At 48.6% G+C, this 13,648-nt stretch overlaps 1 protein-coding gene across 2 annotated transcripts in view; it reads left to right on the top strand.

Annotated features, from left to right (window-relative positions):
- Positions 1-13,648, top strand: part of ZNF423 (zinc finger protein 423) — a 319,514-nt gene that overhangs the window by 52,851 nt on the left and 253,015 nt on the right. Inside the window, exons 2-3 of one of the 2 annotated variants that reach the window (XM_036880774.2) lie at positions 7,941-8,000; positions 11,669-11,752. In XM_036880774.2, the coding sequence (XP_036736669.2) occupies positions 7,941-8,000; positions 11,669-11,752 (144 nt within the window). The remainder of the gene's footprint in view (positions 1-7,940; positions 8,001-11,668; positions 11,753-13,648) is intronic. The other variant, XM_036880775.2, reaches the window with a different exon arrangement.

Below are 13,648 nucleotides of genomic sequence, written 5' to 3'. Positions count from 1 at the left end.
TTCTGTTTCTTAAAGCTGCCGGATGGTGCCGCTGTTGCTGGTCTGGGGCCTGTACTGCTTTGGGCAATTATATGTGTATGAAGTGTTTATCACAGAGCTTGGAGCCCAGTGAGGGCTCAGTAGCACCTAGCTGCTTACTCAGAGAACCGTATGGTAGGGAGAATTGTGTGTGAGGACTCCAGGGCCAGGAAGCTAGTGTACTCTGTACAGTTGCAGGCCTGCTTTTGTTAACCTCATCTGCCTGCCCCCTCCCCTTCCCCTGGGTAAGCTATTTCTCTTCTCTTGGACTTTGTTTCCCTTTCTATAAAAGGGGTCAGTAAAGACTTGCCTTTCAGACAGCAGCTGAGGAAGCATCTGTGAAAGCCCTCGGATGCTGGACGGTGCTGGAAGAGTGGCCAGGAAGGACATGAGGGACCCCAGGCTGCCTGGCATCTGTCTCTTCGCCCTCTTGGGACAGCACAGAGGGGCAGGCTGTGGCAGAGCCCCTGTCCCTGGGGGCTGCTGACAAACCCAGGCATGGCTTCTCCTCTGACAGAGCTGTGAGGTACTCTTTCAACAAAAAAAGAGAAAAGCCGTTTTAATTCACTTGGGCACCTGTCTTCTGCGATGTCTTTACTTCTTCTCAGTTCCTGATTTTGTTTTCCACTAAAGTGGACACTTTGAGGTGGCTCAGATATATTCAGTTTCCTTTTCTCTCCCTGCCCATGGCTGGGCTTGAGCATGGCAGAGCGAGGGGTGAGTAGCTGGGTGTTCATAGCTTTGAGCTAAAGCCTCACTTGGAAACATTCCCATTGGCCTTGTGGGCCCGTGGGCTGGCTTCTGGACAAATACTCTGGCTCCCCAGGGCTCTATTGCCTCATGAGAAAAGTGGGGGTTTTGAGGGCTGTCTCAGAGGGGGCTAGGAGGATTACATGGGAGCTGGGAGGTGGGATGCCTGGTGCTGCTCTGGGGCTCAGTGAAGCTTGGCTTTCCTGGGAGAGTCCTTACTTCGGCCCACATCTCCAAGTGGACACACACCCAAGTGTAGTGTCAGGCATGTGTGTGAATGAGTGCAGTTTGTGTGTGCTGTGCATAGGTGCTTGAAGTGAAGGACCAGGGCAGAGCAGACCAATAGATTTTAATTAACTTTGTTGAGGTTTTGAAGCTGCATCCATGCCCCATGAGAGAGAGTGCCCTGATAGATTAGCAATGTCTACCATGGGTGCAGAAGACAGGAGTGGGGGCAGGTTTGCCACGTGAATTCTACCCCTGACAAAACCATTTTTCTAGTACTTATAAACAATGTGAAGTGTTTTACATTCATTACTGTATTTTTCACATCATCATTGTCATTTTTGTTTTTTTATTAGAGAAGAATGACAGAGAGGAATCAAATTTCTGCAAGGTTACCCCAAATATAGATTCTGCTTGGATTGTAGCTTCTGTTTCTTCTGCATTTCCCAGCCCTTTTCTTTTGGGGTAGTGGGTGATGATGGTGGATCTGGGAGGGAGGAGAGATGTGCTGGCACAGAAGCTGAGCTCCTTGGCTGTGAATTCCAGGTGGTTCTACATTTTGGGACACAGCCCTGCACCGTTGTAGGAACTAAAAGGCAGCAATGCCAAAGGACCCACGGCTCTAGCCAGGATGGGATGGGGTGAATCTCAGTGGGGCCCTTGATCTCACTGTTTGAGCCCTCTTATCTCTGCAAGCAGAGGGTAACCTCAGTGGCCAGGCTGTGGGGAGGGGGCAGCTTGGACCATTCTACTAGTGCTAGTGTTGATTGTGTTTACTTTGAACTGTGTGCATTTGAGACCTCTTGACACTCCTTTGAGATGGGTACTAGTGTTCTCCATTTTACAGAGGAGGAGACTGATGATCAGAGTGGATCAAGTATCTTGCCCAAGATCTAATGGCCTATAACTGGCAGAGATGGGGGATGGTCATAGGGAGCCTTATTTCAGGGCCCATTCCCTGAATTCCTCCATTTTACAGCTTCTCCCCAGTTGCCTTCATCTAGCTCATCTGTCTTGCTAGATAAGCTCTGTTGGGTGACTTCTGGGAAGGTCACTTTCCTGGTAAGGATGGAATTATTGGACTATTACTGGATGCTCTGTTCTCCCTATTTCGTAGATAAGCAAGGGAAGGAGAGAAGAGGAAGACAATGGCCAAGCAAGATCTAAGCTTCTAACTACTCTACCCAGGGTAGGACAGAGGAACAGTCATTGAAAAAATTTCAGTAATGTTACCCGTTTTTATGGGTGCTGGTTCTAAAGTCAACATTTAAGGGGAAAGTCAAATATTGCCAAAATTGCCATGAAATTTTATTACAAAGCTACCAACTGGATACCCACTTGCTGTCTCAGTTGGTCTATGCAGCAGTTTTCTTCCCACACTGGAATATATGACTTCCCCCTCCCCCCCCTTTGAGAGCACTAGAGAGCAAGTGGAAAAAGGCTTCTGGTTAGGAAGCATGTGGTCCAAAAAATAAATTTCTTTAAATCCTAGACCCACCCTCTTGGTAATGAGCACTCACGTGGTGGGGGTGTGGCCCTATGAGAAGGGCTGCGTCCCCTCACCCTCACTTCAGGGCTGCGCTCATTGGGGAAAGTGGCAGGTCACCTTATCTGTACCATTTAAATTGTTAGTGTGTTCTCTTTTTGGCAAGTGTTTAGGGAATCATGAGAGACAAATAAATGGGTTTGTGATGTGACCCTGTCATGAGGTCTTGGCTCCTCTGAGTGTCTGAGCTTGGTGCCGAGGGGGTGGTGTTGGTAGTTTTAACTTTAGCTGCAGAGAGCCTTTACTTTGCCATGTCTTCACTCCTCCCTGACTCACACGCTGTCCAAACCCACTCCCATTCGAGAGGAGCGTGGAGCGTGTGGGCCTAGCGGTTGGGTTTGTTTGCACTTGACTCTGGTCATTTTGCCCTGAAGCCTGGTGCCAGGGATGGTCATGGGCTACACTTGACAGCACATCTGTGTGAATTAGAAAAACGTCTGGTCATGCCTTTGGGCAAAAGAATGTGTACCCTTCCTCCTGGGCATTCATAGTCCTGCACCAGGATGCACAGAATGTGGGTGACACTTCCACCCTTTCTCCCCACCTCCCCTGGGCTCCTTGTGCAGTGTCCAGGCATCACAACGGGGTCCTCCCTGCTTTATGCCATTGTGCCCCTTGAGGTTGCTTAGTGCTCACTGAGGAGCGGTGATGCTCCATTTTGTGCTTGACATGAGAGTCTGGGCTCCCAGCACGTCCTGCGCATTCCTGGACCCTGGACTGGCGTGCACGAGAAGGTTCCCTGTGGGTGAGCTGAGGAGAGGCCGTCGCATGCCCCTTACCTGGCTCGCCTCCGCGGGCACAGGGGTGCTCTAGGGAGCCTGTATCAGGCCAGGGTGGGATGAGCCCTGAGCCAGCAAAGCACAGAGAGGTCCCCTAAGGCTTTGGAAACACCAGTCAGAGGTGGGGCCAGCTGAGAAGACCCCCAAAATAAAAGCCGTTGGTCCAGTGGTTCTTAAACCTATTCTGGGGGTGCTCTAGATCTTTTTAATGAAAACTGGGAGAACTTTCCCCAGAAAGTTGCCTATCTGCACACATGTCCAGAAGCTTTACCCAGCAGCAGCGCCTTCTCAGATCCTTGAAACCACGCCAAACAGCTGGCCCTAGTGTAGATTTTGGGGTGAGGAAAGGCATCTTCTGGTCCCCGTTGTTCTTGCTGGAGGCGTCCTCTGGCCCTCAGGCCAGTGTTTGCCTCTCTGCTTGTGTCTCTCATTTACCTCCTGACACTATCTGCCTGAGAACTTGCCCTGAGCTTTCCTGCCTCTGACCTGCACCTTGTCTGCCAACGCGGGTCCTGCCTGACTGACCAGCCCCGGGGTGGGGCCCAGCTCTGTCCTGGTTCAACTGTCGGTTGCTGGTGCCCCTTTGCCAGCCCGTACCTCAGCCCTTTGCCTTCCCTTTCTGTTTCCTTTGAGCCGCATCTCCCTTGCATCTGTGAGGTGCTGGGAGCTCCCGAGGAGAGGGTGCTCCACCCCAGGCCAGGAGTGAGTGGCATGGAGAGGTGATCACATGAGTGCTTACCTGGCCCCACTCACTCCGAGCTGCTAGGTTCTCCAAATCCAGAGGCCCAGCACAGGCTTTGGGTCTCACAGGGGTCTCCTTGAAAGTGGTAGGGGAGTTGTGGTCACTTCTGAGCCTGCAGCGAGTTGGGGAGATTCACAGGCTGTATGCTCCCTTTGGGCAGCCATTCACAACTCGTGATCGCAGAGCAGAGATAGAACATGGAATCCTGACAGAGCTTCAGAATCCTTATTAACGTACCCTGGGAACCATGGTTAGTTTACTCAGTGCGCCCTCCAGTGTGAACACACTCTCCCGCACCCCTCCCCTTGCATACACACTTGGCCGTGTATCCTCTCTCTGTGTGTTCACCCCCATCCTGCGTGTTTACACTCATCCTGCATCCCCTCCTGATGCTAACACACTTGCCCCCATGCCTCCCCCACCCTTACGTACACATTGGTCTTACAAGTGTCCATCATTCACAGGAATGGATGTCCCTGTGTTCACCTTGAGACTGGGCAGGGTGCGGGTGTGTGTCTTGGCCTCCTGGTGTCAAGTACCTTAAATAAATTAAAAAGTTAGAGGTGGGGTCTAGGGAAGTTTCCAGGAAGCTCCTACCTCCCCTGGCTGGCTGGGTAGCCCTTGTGGGTATTATCCAAACTGGCTACTGTGCTGATCGAGTTTTTTCAGAGATGCTCAACCCTGGTGTTCATTGTGCCTCTGCAGGAGAATTCCACTTTAGGGATGGCTCAGGCCCTCAGAGTGCCCACTGTCAGTGTGGGCTCAGACCGCCTAGTAGGTGGCTGGCTCCAGCTGTAGGTGAGGCTTTCCTCCCTCTGTGCCTGCTGCCCCTGCCAGGTATCTTACTGTTGAAAAGACCAGTGTGGATGGAAGAGTCCAGCTGGAGGGGAGGCAAATACTATATATGCATATTTTTTGGCTTAAACAAAGTTCCATTTTACAAAGTCCATAACCCAACTTTAATATTATTACATGCCCCAGCCTGGGATTAATTCCAGGACAAGCACTTTTCACTGCACAGTGTCAGGTAGCACAGGACCTTGTGATGGTGGTACTAGGGTTGAGTATTGGTGTTTCTCATCAGCAATGGGTAAAAGATGGTGTGTAACATCTTACTATGCTGATGGACAGTGACTGTAATGGGGTTTGTGGGGGGGACTTGGGGTAGGGGAGAGCCTAGTAAACATAATGTTCTTCAAAAAAAAAATTGTTACACCAACTTAATTATTTTTAGGAGTAATAAAGACTAAGATGAAAACAACTTAAAAAAAAAAAGATGGTGTGTATACTTTCAAAAAACAAAGTGTGAACCAGGGTATGGGATGTCAGTGGGGTGAACGCCAGCAGTTGCAGGAAAATGCAAACATGCTCATGTCACTAGGCAAGCTGGCCCAGAAGCTCCTTACTGTGAGGGACGGGGTTCCGGAGATGCTGATGGGTGATGTGTGCGCTTGCCCATAGTGAGTGGTGGCTGCCACTTTAAACTCCTCCAGGTAGCCAGTGCCAAGTTGCTCTCCTCCCCTTTTTATCTTTGTAGGCTTGTCTTACTTGGGAACAGTCCCATGAATCCTCCCAAGGCCTCCCAAATGGCAGATGTTTTTACACCCTTTTTCCAATGATGGCTAAAGCCAGATCTTAGGGAGGGAAAGATTTGGCATCTTGGGGACATCCTTCGGTTCTGAGACTTGGGAGGTCACATTTCTCAAACAAACAACACCGAGTGGGCCCAAGTGTGGGGCTCTTTCTCCTCTAAGGACAAGGGAGAACTGGGGTCATGCATTGATTGGTATTTTGGTACCCATCTCTGATGAGGTCTCGGCCCCACACAGACTTTGTTGGGAGTGTCCAACCAAACGGAAGCATGGTGGCCTTACAAATCGGCAGCAGCCTCTTAGTAAAAGCCACATTTGTATATATTAAATTCAGTGAACAATGAAATGTGAAGGAAACTGATTTTCAGGTGTGGCAGTGAGCGCTGTTAACAACTGCTCCTTTCATGCATGGCTTGCGCCTGATCCTTTTAAGCAGTATCTGCCTGTGTTTCAGAGGCTGGCTGGTTGGAATCAGCTTAGTGAGTAATATCAGTTTTGTCTGACGTGAGGTCTTGATTCATATTTACAAAGCTGCATTTTTGAAAACTCAACCTAGCTGTAACTAGCAAAGTAAAACAATAGCTCTGGTCCCAAACCAGATTGTCTCTGCATTTCATTTTCTTGATTCTGAGTTTCTACTCTCAGGATACAAACTTGGAAAAGAGAGAACACTTCGTTAGCATTCCTTGGCCTGTTGCTCTTTGATGTGGATGGTCCCCTCTTGGGCATGCTGTTATGAGGGTTAAAAGAAAACACACTCTTCAGGCTCTGGCAGGAGAGTCAGACCAGGAGTAGATGATAAAGGGGCAGGCAGCACCATGGAGAGCAGGACTTATTCATTCCAAGAGCTGTTCTATCCTGGCACCAAACCCATCTGAGTGCTTGAGCCACCAGGCCAGCAGGTGACAGCCATCATCCCATTGAATCCTCCCAATGACCCTATGGCTTAGGTACCATTATTATTGCCATTTTTGAGATGGGGAAACTAAAGTCTAGAGGTTAAATAATTTGCTCAAATTGGTACAGCTAGTGAGAGGCAGAACCGGGATTTGAATTCAGCCAAACTTGCTGCTCTCACCACTCGGCTGCCTGCCATGCTGTGCACCTGCCTCCTGTGGGGCAGGCTGGGGTTGCTGCTTTACAGTCCAGAGTTGCTAGGATTCTGGACAGCATCCTTTGTACCAGCCAATTGTGGATTTCAGCTTAAATTCCTCATGGATTCTTTCTAGCTGTAAGACCTCAGGCATGTCACTTCACCTGTCTAAAAGTCTGTTGACAAGGATTAAATGCAATAATCTTGGAAAGCACTCAGCATGGTGCCTGGTTCACAGTGTGTGCCTGGGTAGAGACAGCAAGAGTGCAAAGAGAACTGAGTGGTATATGGTAGCTTCAGCCTGCGCACATATAGAACTTCAGAACCCGTTAAATCTGAAAAATACGATATATGCACATTTTTGGCTTAAACAAAGTTCCATTTTACAAAGTCCATAACCCAACTTTAATATTATTACATGCCCCAGCCTGGGATTAATTCCAGGACAAGCACTTTATTATGTCGTATAGAGTTTCTCCCATGTTCTCCTCTTGCATGGCCACCAGTCTTCTCTCATGTGCTGGGGTATGGGTGGTGAGGCCACCCCATCCCTGCCCAGCCCCGTTTTGTGGACTCTGGGGTGGAGCAGAGCAGAGGTGAGTTGCTTTCTACTGTCACTGGCCCATGACTGCTGACCATGGGAGAGGCAACCTCCGAATGTCCTGAGGTCTTTCTGTGGGTCGGGTCTCAATGTGGAGAATAGCACCCCACACAGTTTGTTTCTTGGAGTAATTGAGAAAGCCTTCCCATCTCCGCGGTGGTCTGTGGGGCTTTCAGTAGGAGGAGGATGTCTGTAGGATCATGGAGTCGTCTGAGTTTTCATTCTGTTCCTGCAAGAGGCAAGTGGCTTCATTTCAAGTGGACACTCTGGTTATAGGTAGTAATGGCCCGTAGCACGGTGTAGAGAAAGATTCTGGTGCTGCATCTGGTTCAAGACAGGAATGTGGTTGATCTGTCATGTCTGCCAGGGGAAACTCCGATACAGCACTTCCTTGCTCTTCATGTTTTATTCTGATTATTTTATATCTCTGTGAAACCAACAAAGGCTTATTTGTAGGCCTTACCGCTTTGCCCTTGATCATGGGTATTACAAGGACGCCGACAAATGGTCCTCCTTCCTTGCCCTGTGCCCCACCCCGATGACCTGTTTGTACAGCTTCAAAACTCATAGGCCCATATCTTTTCTCTCTTTCAGTTGAAGAGGGGGAGGCCTCGGACTTCTCGCTGGCCTGGGATTCCTCCGTGACAGTATCAGGTAAATGCCCAGGGGCTGGAGGGGTAGTTGCTGGGTGTTCTGGGGGGCTGGCTCAGGAACTCAGAAAGCCACCCAGCTAGTTATGGAAATCATATTCATGTCACATTCCTGTCTCCAGGCCAGACTATCCCCTGCAACATGATTTTTATATCAGTTCCATATGGTCAATAAAATCTATTACATACGGATACTAATATGTCCTTAATTCTCCTGGGGGCCACGTTTCCTTCTTGGGGGCACATTTGGATGGGCCATGGGGCCCTCACTACACAGCATTGAAGCTCCCTGCCATGGGTGTTGCTGCACACTCATTCCAGTCTAATGGCATAAAAGCCACTTTAATGGGCTTCAAAACTCCAAATCAGAATTCCTCTGTTTCCCTTCCTGGAAGGGGCTGCTTTGAACTGTCAGGTGGGAAGCCTGAGCCCATGCCTGCAGGCAGAGGTGACGGGGGAAGCTTGGACTTGTGGGTGTATGGCCATTGTGGGGTCTGGGGGGGTTACTGGCAGTGAGGGGACTTGGGTTTTTGGCTTCATTCTGTCCTTGCATAAATTCCTTCTCCGTGCCTCAGTTTCCCCACCTATAAAAAGAGGTGGATGAAGTTTTTCTAGCTTTGAAGTTCTATAACTTGGAGCTGCAAGTAGAGTCTGGAACTAGCTCTGGGGTCCTTGGGATCTCCTGAGTGGAGGGCATGACACCCCTGTTTGTCCTGTCACCAGTTAGTACCTGTCTTGGTGACAGGCCCCTTGCTCCCTGTCTGGCAAGCACTGGGCTCCTGCCTTGTCCCCTCCCGGACCCTGACCACCTGGCTCTGGGTCCATGGGGGAGCTGGAGCTGGTCCAGTCTTGTAGAACCTTGGGTCTGAGGAGGGAGTCATTGAGTGCAACCTCCTTCTCTTCTGGATGTGGAAACTGAGGCAAGGAGAGAGATTTGCTTCAGGTCAGTAGTTCCAAAAATGGTGGTAGTCACTGGGCATATGAACATTTAACACTTGAATGGTTACACATCAAATTTGTGATTTTATGGCCATTTGTGACTTAGGATGATGCTAAAGTCATTTCAGTGAGAAAAGTGACTTGACAGAGTTTTAAGTAATAGTACACAATGCGTGGATTCAGCAAAAATCATGAAGATGGTTCACGATGAATGAAATTTTGGGAATGCTGGTATAGCTAGACAAGAGGAGTGGAGAGCTGGCTCTTGAACCCAGATTCCTGGACTCTTGGTCCAGTGCTCCTTCTAGCAGGATCTGGATGCTGCTTGGAGAGTTGGAAGGGTCCTGGTCAGGTCCTGGCTGACCCAGGCTTGGGTGCTGCTGTGTGTGTACAGGGACCTGGCCCTCGGTGACTGGGGCTCCCTTCACAAGACAGGCCTTGCCTGAAGCCTGAACAGGGAGGTGCTCAAATACTCAGGAGGAGAGTCCAGGGTTAGGACTGGCCTTGGGACGCACTCGGGGTGGGATGAGGGAAGGGGCTCTGTCTCCTTCTGGTTGGGGAGATGCATTTCCCATGGCTGGAGGAAACACAATGAGATGATAAAGCACCGTGTCTCACCCACATGTCCTGACCGATGTGGGGGTGCATGTACTCAGGCTTGCAGCCAGCTCTGAAGAGGATCCTCACTTCAGTGCTCCAAATCCCCAGACCATGAAAGCACCCAGCCTGGTGATGCCCATATAAGATCCTCCCTCGAAGCTGTTATCCCAGTGGCAATGAGGAGCGATGGGGACAGCAGCAGGGACAAGGAGAGCACTGGTGGCCATGTGGTGGGTGGCGAGCCCTCTGTAGGCTGCATCCCCCAGGCAGTGAGATGTTGCTCAGACTGCAGTGGCAGCAGGCTGTGCGGGGCCCTGCCAGTCTGCAGTTCTCTGATTCCGTAGTGAAATGGTCTGCCTTAGGGCCTCTCTGGGGTCATTTGGGAGTGGCGGAGATTGTGGGATTTCTCAGTTTCCAGCGAGGATCTGAGCCTGTCCTGCCCACGTGTACAGGAAGAGGTGCATGGATCTTTGTGAGTCTCCTTGGCCCTTGGGGACTCCATGTGGCCAGTCAGCTTTGAATCGTCTGCCCGGAGATGGGGAAAAGGAGGGCAAAGCGTCCCAGGCATTGGGTAATCTACAGCCAGGCAATGGATTGTTTTGTTTTCTTTGGCCCATTTCTGATGATATTTTCAGTGCATACATGTGATAAATTTTCTTTCCCAGTTTTGTTGGGCTTGGGCTATTAAAGTCAGCTTGTATTCCCTGAGCTTGGGGCTTGTGAGATGGTGCAATTCCTGGGTGGCAGGGAGATGTCAGTTTGGGAGGCAACCCTGGATGTGGGTGATGTCACATTGATTGAGCACTTATTTGGTATGTGCCAGGCATGGAGCAAATGCTTTATTTCCAGTATCTCGTTGAACCATCATGACAACCCTGTGAAGTGGGTGCTGTTTCCAACATCAACTCCGGACTTTCTCCATGGGCTGGTTTAGGGGCAGCCATCTGGAGGAGGACAGGGCCAAAGGCCTGGTGCAAGCTGCTTTAGTGTAACACTTCTCATTGAGCTGAGAAAATGTCACTTGGCCACATCGGAGAATGGGGGGCAGGTGCCAAGGAAGATTATGTGGGAGCAAAGCCTCCCCGAGCCATGCTTGGCACTGCTGCTGAGAATTTCCATCCTCACTTGGCGGATGGGGGAAGGAAGCTCAGAGTGGTACAGTGGCACATCCGCAGTCCCCAGCCAGCAAGCTGCGGAGAAGGGAGTTGAACCCAAGTCCTCCTGCAGCCAGAACCCATGGTTTAGCCTCTGTACGGCCAGGCCCTGGAAGGCAGACAGCTGAGTGTGGCACTGTGGCAGTTTCCAGCAGGTCCATGGTAGTACAGGACCCAAGGGGGCCATGGATGGCCCTTCGGCTCATCAGGCCAAAGGACTCCAGGGTGAGCAGGGCCAGCTGAGAGCACTTTACCAGGAAGAGTGCAGAGCTGCACAGCATGAGGTAGCTCCTCTTCTGGGGGAGCCTAGCCAGCCTGGGTGCTGTCTTTTCAGAGTACCCTTCCCCTCACCCATTCTGCCTGGCTCTGGGAGCATGATGGAGCACCCCAATAAAGAGGCAGACTGCGCTGTGTGCTCCTTGCTCACCTCTGGCCTCCTCTTGCCTCTCCTGCTTTGGGGGTCCCTATGGCTACTGCCCCCAGGAACAACTTGGCCTGCTGTGCTGGGGCCCTCAAGTCGGGGTCCTGACAGTGATGGAGAGCCTGGCCTGGCCTGGCAGGGAGGGGAAGGTAGCAAAATGATCACCTCACAGCAGTGTTGTCTCACCTGGCCAGGGGTTCACGGGAGGACAGTGCTGGCTGACTTTTGCCTCTCAACTTGCAAATCCCTGCCAGCAGAGCCCAGTGTAGGAGCACTGCATTGAGAGCTGAGGGATGGGGCTGCCCAATAGGTGTGGGGTTTTAAATTATGTGCCATTGGATCCTAGTTTTTCTTATCAATAAAAGGGAGATAAGGGGACAATACCTTACAGTAAGACAATTTAAGGAAGAGAAATTGTTAACCTGCTTTGCACCACTCACCCCTTTGAACATGCAGTGGAAGTGTGCGGATTCTTCCCCCAAACACAGAGAGCGGTTTGCATGTGATTTCAGGGGTGTTCCTCGATACTGCAAACTTATCTTTTCCCCACCTTGTCAGGCCATGGGTTGGAACTCCCTAGAAATGTGAAAGTCCTTTGCAAAGTCCCACAATGGTCCCACCCAAGGCTGGCTGATGGCACAGGTGAGTGGGTAGGTTGAGGAGAGCCTGTGGGAAGCGGTGACACAGGCAGGCCCTGCTGCAGGGGCAGCTGGTTGTGCCAGGGCACCTGGACCCACAATTGTTGGGTCTTCTGAATTTTTAAAAGACGTCAGAAAGCTAGATTTTCATATAGAATCATCCAACTAAAAAAAAATAGCAACTCTTATCTTTTAAAGCAGCTTTATTGAGGTACAATTTACATATTATACAATTCATTCATTTAAAGTATACAGTTAATGGATTTTAGTATGAGATATGTCCCACCAAGACCATAGTCAGCTGAGAACATTTTCATGACCTCAAAGAGAAACCTGTACCCCTGGGGTATCACCCCATTCTTTCCATCTCCCCCAGCCCCAGCCACCACTAATCTGCTGTCTCTACAGATTTGCCTATTTTGGACATTTTATATAAGTGGAATCATATCATACTTGGTCTTTATTGACTACCTTCTTTCATTTAGCATAATGTCTTCAACGGTTATCCAAGTTGTAGTGTGCTTCCGGCCTTCATGCCTCTTTATGGCTGAGTTACATTGTGTGGACAGACCACGTTGGGTTTATCCATGTTAATGGACAGTTGGGTTGTTTTCACCTTTTGGTTATTATGAATAGTGGAACCTTTGTGTACCAGTTTTTGTTTGAACAGTTGTTTTCAACACAGCTAGGAGTAGAATTGCTGGGTTATATGGTCATAGTATGTTTAAGTTTTTGAGGAAATGCTAAGCTGTTTTCCACAGCATTTGTACCATCTCACATGTCCTCTAGCAATGTGTGAGAGTTCCAGTTTCTCCTCTCCACATCCTCACTAACACTTGTTATTTCCTTTTTTTAAATTTTAATCAATCAATCAATTAATTAATTCTGGTGTCAAAGTGTTATTTATCTTTTTCAGATAAATATTCTTTTTTTATTGAAGTGCAGTTGATAATACAATATTATATTGGTTTCAGGTGTTACACTATAGTGATTCAACAATTATACACATTATGAAATTCATATTACAATAAGTACAATTATCATTTGTCACCATGTGACAGATTATTACAATAATAATACAATAATATTACAATATTATTGACTATATTCCCTATGTTGCACTTTTCATCTCCATGACTGACTTACTTTATAATTGGAAGTTTGTACCTCTTTATCCCCTTCACCTATTTCAGCCATCTCTCCCCCACCTATGGCAGCCACCAGTTTGTTCTCTGTATTTGGGTCTATTTGTTTTGTTTTTTTGTTCATTTTATTTTTTTTTCAATTTAACATATAAGTGAAATCATACAGTATTTGTTTTTCTTTGGCTTATTTCACTTAGCATAACACCCTCTAGGTCCATCCATGTTGTTGCAAATGGCAAGATTTCATTGTCTTGTGGCTGAATAATATCCCGCTGTCCGTATATGCCACATCTTCTTTATCTGTTCATCTATCGATGGAGACTTAGGTTGCTTCCATATTTTGGCTATTGTAAGTAATGCTACAGTGAACACAGGGGTGCATATATCTCTTCAAGTTGATGTTTTCATTTTCTTCAGGTAAATACCCAGAAGTGGAATTGCTGGATCACATGGTATTTCTATTTTTAATTTTTTAAGGAACCTCAATACTTCTTTCCACAGTGGCTGCACCAATTTACATTCTTACCAACAGTGCATGAGGAATTTCTTTCCTCCAAATCCTCACCAACACTTTTTTTTCTTTCTTTTTGATACTAGTAGCCGTTCTGACTGGTGTGAAGTGATATCTCATTGTGGTTTTGATTTGTGTTTCCCTGGTGACAGTGATGTTGAGCATCTTTTCATGTATCTGTTGCCCATCTGTATGTCTTCTTTGGAAAAATGTTTGTATTTAGGTCCTTTGCCCATTTTTAAAT

This window comes from Manis pentadactyla, chromosome 15 (genome assembly GCF_030020395.1).
Source record: "Manis pentadactyla isolate mManPen7 chromosome 15, mManPen7.hap1, whole genome shotgun sequence".
Lineage (NCBI taxonomy): Eukaryota > Metazoa > Chordata > Mammalia > Pholidota > Manidae > Manis > Manis pentadactyla.
Note: the sequence above shows the minus strand (reverse complement) of the source record. Positions and strands in the feature narration are given on the sequence as shown.